We start from the raw sequence: 6,785 nt of genomic DNA on the forward strand, positions 1-6,785 counted from the left end.
TATTGTAGGTTGCCTAGAAAGGTCAGTTTACTACTTGGAGTGCACTCATCCCAATAGATTGCACAGTGTGTCAGAGATCCCCTTGAAAACAATCAACATGATTTATTACATTTGGATTTAAATTCAATAATGTTGCAGCTGGTCCAAAGCTTGATAATCCCTTGCTACCTCTAACCTTCATGTAAAATCGTATCTAACAACCTGTGTATCTCTGTCCTTCAGAAATACTATAAAGGCAAGTCCTAATAACACATCTTTGAAATACGAGGTAATTCGGACAGCATGCTGCCAGCAACTGTTAAACTCTGCTGTGGAATCTCACACCAGCATTTTAGAAACATGACAGGTAACAGAACACAGTAAAGTCTTAAATATTAGTAATACAATATATAAATGATAATGGGGAGTGTTAAACATTTCCATATTTCTTCCTATCTTAAGCATACAAGTCATGTAAATCTTTAAGCAAGTAAATCAAAATACACAAATGTTTTGGCTCATGCTTTCGCCACTTTGTAACAGAAAAAATGTTTTTTTTCTTTTAAAGAAGTAACATATTATGCTTTTCATTACTGAGTGTTAACTGTTTTGACATTTTAGAATCTACTGTGTATAACTCACTTTATTTGTCAGTGCTTTTTTTCTATACCAATACAATGTGCATGATTCTTCTAATTTAAATAATGAATGTATCCATATATTGTTGTAGGATTGAAACATACTGCTATGGCTGCTATTGGACAAGAAATAACTCCAGTTAAACTGACAGATAACATTTTATCCAAATGGGCAAGCTCTAAATGGACTGGATGCAAGGCCGGTAAGTTAAAACATCTGTCAATATTTTGGGATGATAAAATGACATGCTTACTCCAGCAAGCTTGTATTTATCAACCATTTAACCAAACCATCTTTAATTTGAACAGTGTAATTTGTGATTCTGAAAATACCTGACTATTGCTGTCTATGCTATATGTGTTCCTGCATCTTTAAGATCATTAAGATTGTTTTGGTATTTTATTCATATACCAGCATTCCTTGCACAGTTCACAGATGAACACTGTTGTGCTAAAAAAAGATGTTTGTTGTAAACTCTGCACAGCAATCAAAGTTAAGTCTACTAAGGGCAGATTATCCGTCACTCCTGATAACTTTCACATATCAATAGCACCTGCATAGAGAATTCAATCTCAGTCATCACATTGGGAGACTGAATTGTAATTTTTAGCACCTGGCGTGACAAAAAACAGTTTTGAAAACCATAGTTGTGACCAATTTGCTTTAAAAAGTATGTATAATCTACAGTATGTGTTTTGCAATTAATGAGGTACATGGGCAGTGTGGCTTGCAATGGTATCTGGTTGGAAGGATGTGAAACAGAACAGATTGCTTTGGTAATAAGACAAAATATTTGTCTACCAAAATATTTGTAGAAGAACAGTTTGCTTTTTCCCCCCTCAGGTTAGAATTTTACTTTGCTTTTTTGATCTTGCACACTTGTGGCTATATTGTGGAATAGTGCATAATAATGGGTGTTGTGCAACTGTACTAACTGAAATTATAATGGGCATTGCATAATTGTAATAACTGATCCAGTGGATGTTTTATGCTAACTCCATATGATTTCAGTAGTCTTCTCATTACAAAGGTTGCAGCTGCATTGCTCATATTTTAATACAACAATATACTTGTCCTCCAGGACTTAGAAAAGAAGCTACTGTTACTCAATCCAAGGAATTTAAAGATGAAGAACTACTCTATGTGAAGCAAGGAAAGGAAGCTTTACAAAGGGCAGTAGAGATCCTGGAACAGCAGGGGGGGTGGCAAACAGAAATATCAGAGGTAAGTCATAAATATTTCCTTTAAGATTTAGCTGAACCCTCTAGCACTATAGAATTCTAGATTAAGCCTTTATTCATTCAGAAGAACAGGGGACACAGATTCATGTCCCAGCTAAATTAGTTAGCATTTTAGTTACTTATTTCTCTTAATTAGTTAAGAGAAATAAGTAATTTGAATTTTTTTTTGTTTGTTTTTTTAATAGTATGAGATTGTACAGAACATTGATGTTATTGTTGCACATTATCTTCATCGTCAAATGTCTTTAGGATTAAAGTTCTGTAAGTTCTTGAAATTAATGCATTGGTCTTGCTCTATCCCCCCCCCCCCCCCCCCCCCCCCCCCCCCCCCCCCCCCCCCGCTGTAAACCTTACCTGTATGTTTTGTTCTTTAGGAAAATGGAGATGTAGTCCTAAGCAAGATACTCCCTGGAATTGGAAAGGTCTTTAAACTAGAGGCTGTTTTGGATGCAACACCCGAGGAGCTTCACAATCAGCTGTTTGCCAAAGTGGAAGAAATGAATAAATGGAACCCAAACATTAAACAAATTAAAGTATGTTTGTTAAAGTCTGAAAATCGTTTATATGTTTATTCCTGAATTCTTTAGTGACCTGCATGCTTCACTAATATACACTAAATATAGAGAATGTCATAAATATAAGGTATAGTTTGTTATTAAATTTATAACTTCCAAGTAAGGAGGCAGACAGCTGAGAAATGCACATAGCTTTCTTTTAAAATCATACAATTATCTGTTTCTGTATTTAGGGCTGTTTGTTTTTAGTTCAAATCTTTATTTTATTACAATAACATTTCTCAGATAAGCTAAGACAAAATGTTCGCCAGTGCTGGCATTTTAATAATAACACTAATACATAATAATTAAAAAATTGTGTGTTGAATGTTTTCCTCAGGTCTTACATCAAGTTGACAAGGACACCATGGTGACCCACGAGGTAACTGCTGAGGCAGCAGGGAATCTGATTGGACAAAGGGATTTTGTGAGCATCAGGCACTGCTGGAAACAAAAGGCTTCATTTTATTTAGCAGGGGCTGCCATACAACTGGAATCCTTACCACCACAAAAAGGCTTTGTAAGGTTGGCATCAAATATATTATATTTGAGAGACAGAAATAGTTTCTTCTTCACTAATCAAGCTCTTACAAACTTGGGATTAAATGCCTGCCATGGTTTTAAGGGATGTATGCCCACCGTGCAGCAGTTAATTAGTGCCACTCCCTTAAACTCATTTCCTGGTGGCCTGGGGCTCTCATTTAGACAGAAGGTTTGTAGGAGCAAGTCATTATTCAATTGATGTTTCTAAATCCCTGTAAGGCTATTGTCTATTCCTAATGCATGAACATGTTTACAAGGACAAAATAAAACAACTATTTGATCAAAGTTTGGCCCAGCTGCATTTCAATTTATTTATTGTATCCTGGACAGCCCTACAGGTGAAGTTTTAGCAGAACTCTGTAGCTCAGATGCAAACAACCTCATCTTTTTTTAGTGCAAAACAGAAGGGGAATCAATCAAAAGGGAAGAATAAGAACTACCAACAGTTATCACTTTATTGGTATGCAAGGAAAAGTAGTGCTGAATTGGTATCATCTACTCTCATTGACAAGAAAGTTGTCTACTGTAATATTTACTTGAGCTTTCTGAATTTAGTTTAAAAAAATATTACACACTGTTTCAGTGTACTAATTGAACTGCCAAACTGTGAACAAGAAAAACTGCCAGGATACAGTATACACATTTAGTTAGAACCAGTCAGACCCACATGATTATCGATTTAGCCATTCATGTAGAAAAAGTAGTTAGTAGCTTTTCATTTCTTGATAGGTTCTTAAAAGTCAATAACTATTACATGTGAATTATTGAACAATCATGTACTTAATATTGATTGCCTTTCATAGCTGTTAATAAATGACAAGGCTGTCAGTTTGCAGTGTTTCTAAGAAATACATGGAATATGAAAAAAAAAACAGAATAGAATTCCAGAGGCAACACTTATTGCATATATGACTGATAGGTTTGCAATAGAAATCTGGTTGCGTGAAGAGAAGGCTGTTGTATTTAAATAACCTTCCAAAATAAATCATAAAAATAAATCAATTACAGTTTTCAACTGTTGACAGACACTTATTTAGTTGTCATTTCTTTCTTTTGAAGAAAATTTACTTCACTATTTCAGGGAATTTTCATCCAACCTCCCAATTTATTTAATTGTACACTTAATTCCCAGGGCCAGGGTTTTTTGGAAATTAGCTGACCTATTCTTTCTTTCCCACATTAGAGCTCAAGGTGGACCTACCTGCATTATCCTGGAGCCTCTAGAAGGTGACAAAAATAAGAGCCGTTTCACATGGCTTCTTAATATGGATCTCAAGGCAAGTTCAACCTAAAATTACCCATTGAACTTGTTTTTATTATTATTATTTTTTTTTTATTCCCCTTGTGTTTGCAATTAGTCTGAGTGGTTCTCGGTTCTGTTCCAATATTACATTATTAGCATTTAGTTATTGGTTTTGTCTGGAAAATCCTAAGTGCTAGTGTGAGCCAGCCGCCAGATAAGGCTATGTGTCTCCAAGAGATCAAACAGTATTACTTTATACTTGATCTATTTATACAAACCGAATTATTAATATGTAGTCGTGACTTGCACCAGCTTACCCCAATTTAGTCCTTAAATCAAATCTCACCCCCCCCACCACCACCACCAAGAGCACCACTAGACCTTCCCTCAGAGAACAGCACTTATACCTTGAGGTCATAAGACAAAATAAAATACTAAAAACAGGGATACTTTAAAAAATAAAAAAAAAAGACTCTTACAAGCAATGGGAAATTCGAGAGGCTAGTAAATAGATTAAAACAATGGTATCCTGAGAGGTCCATATTATCCATCTATTTCAGATCCTCTCTGGTAGTTCAAACTCTAAAAATTAAACAAAACACAAGCTGTATGAAAATGAGAAGACGCAGGGAAATGTGCATCCACACAATAAAACAGAGCAATGCGGCATATTTTAACAATGTACTTAACTTTAACAGGGGAGCGAATCTCTCCGTCGCTTCCCCTACAAACAGTAACCTGCACGTCACGCAGTCAGCAGTCACCATGGGACAATCGCTCTGTCTCCGGCAATATGCTTGTTTCCTTTTGGCTCAATCCACTTGCGCTCATGGTAAATCTTGCACTGTTGTTTTCTTGCCTCTCTCTGGGGCTGTATTTCCCTGCTGCCTCTGGTCTTGCTTGTTCCTTTCTTTTGTGTTCCCAGTTTATTTTCCTCTTTCTCTGTGTGTCTGTGTGTGGTAACCTTCTAGCTTTAGGCTATGCGGGCAGACAGGAACTCATTAGTCTCAGGTATCGGTCCTTAATCAATTTCACCTGCAGGCGTGTGATTAATAAAAAATAATAACAATAATAATAACAATTTTATATATTAAATTAAAAGATAACATATATAAATACTTCAACTGTGAAATAAACATGTTCAAATATTTACAATTAAATTGCAATAATACAATTAAATAAATAATACAAATAATCAAATTACTACAAAAAGTACACCCTGTAACACTAGGACTATCAATAGGACCCAAAACCACCCAAAGTTATTTCAAACACCCTATACTAAAGGGAAATATAAAAATACATTTATCTACTCTTTAAAGCGCTGGATTATTTAGGATAAATAGAATAACCATTTTTGCACTAAACAAACTGTAAATACTAACCACAACCCTACCTAACTTCTGGGATGAGGTGTGATTTGTGTGATTAGGGCACTGAAATGCCTACTTTTTTTTTTTTTTTTTTTTTTTTAATCTGGATTATGTGCTTGTAATACTTTATTATTCAAACCACCTAAATAATGCTCCATTATCACATGTTGAAAACATGATTGTGAGTGGCAATCAGATGGTTTCAATGTGTGTTGATTGTGCATTACTTAGCGTAGATACAGTATAAAATTCAATTGTTAACTTCAGTTTTTCAAATTCATAATAATACTGGCAAGTAGTACCTCATTATTAATTGTAATCATAAGGTTTATCAGCATACTGAAACAGTTTTAGCATAATGTTGAATTGGTATAAATGGTCATTAATGTAAATTATGGTGTCATTAGAGTCATTAGACTTGATTAGAAATGATTGTTTACTGATAATAGGAAATGTCTCTACACTACAGATTATATAGCATAAAGTTAATTTTTTTATTATCTCGTTATAAAATTGGATTTGGCAAAAATTTATACAGTAGGTCCAACATTTTGTTAAGCAATATGGCACGCACACCAGTAATTCAAATGTGTATTTTATTGTTCTTTTTAACTTTTTAGGGCTGGCTTCCCAAGTCCATTGTCAATCAAGCTTTGCCTCAAGCCCAGGCAGATTTTACAAGATATTTGCGGAAACGACTGTCTGCAAGGCTAACCTCTGTGCAGCGCTGAGAGTCTGGCAGATTCATTCATGGCTTACTAAGTTACATTATGTGAAGACGGATCTAGTAAAAGGCTTTGTTAGTCTGTAATAATTTGACATAGGCTTAGGTCTGCCCTAGACAGTACCATTCTAGAAGCCCTGAAAAATGCTTTTACAGAGATAGTGGAGCAAACTGGGGGTGCTTTGAGATACAGTTGAATACAATCCTGAAATGCTGTATAAACAATATATTGTATGTAGGTATGGTCACACAGTTTTGGATTTTTTATTATTTTTTGGCCAGTGGTGAGATGGATTTATGCAATAGGAAATTGGACATTGTCAAAACAAATACATTAATTAGTTTAGCATCATTTTGACATTTTCCTTCAAATGATCTCTTCTGGTATGTAATGATGTTTGCATGGAAAAACAAAACATCCATACAACATGGATAACTCTTGACTTATTACACTGTTGAGGAGGCACATTTTTATTGTATAAAGATCAT

The 6,785-nt window shown here is 34.9% G+C and overlaps 1 protein-coding gene across 1 annotated transcript; it reads left to right on the forward strand.

Moving 5' to 3' along the window:
- The first annotated feature begins 279 nt into the window (after positions 1–279).
- On the forward strand, positions 280–6,303 carry LOC121325883 (steroidogenic acute regulatory protein, mitochondrial-like). Its single transcript, XM_041268963.1, has 7 exons — positions 280–346; positions 710–785; positions 1,689–1,842; positions 2,234–2,392; positions 2,754–2,938; positions 4,140–4,233; positions 6,193–6,303. The coding sequence occupies exons 1-7, from the start codon at positions 283–285 to the stop codon at positions 6,301–6,303; spliced, it is 843 nt and encodes a 280-aa protein (XP_041124897.1). The 5' UTR covers positions 280–282.
- The last annotated feature ends 482 nt before the right edge of the window (positions 6,304–6,785 follow it).

This window comes from Polyodon spathula, chromosome 13 (assembly GCF_017654505.1).
Source record: "Polyodon spathula isolate WHYD16114869_AA chromosome 13, ASM1765450v1, whole genome shotgun sequence".
Classification (NCBI taxonomy): domain Eukaryota; kingdom Metazoa; phylum Chordata; class Actinopteri; order Acipenseriformes; family Polyodontidae; genus Polyodon; species Polyodon spathula.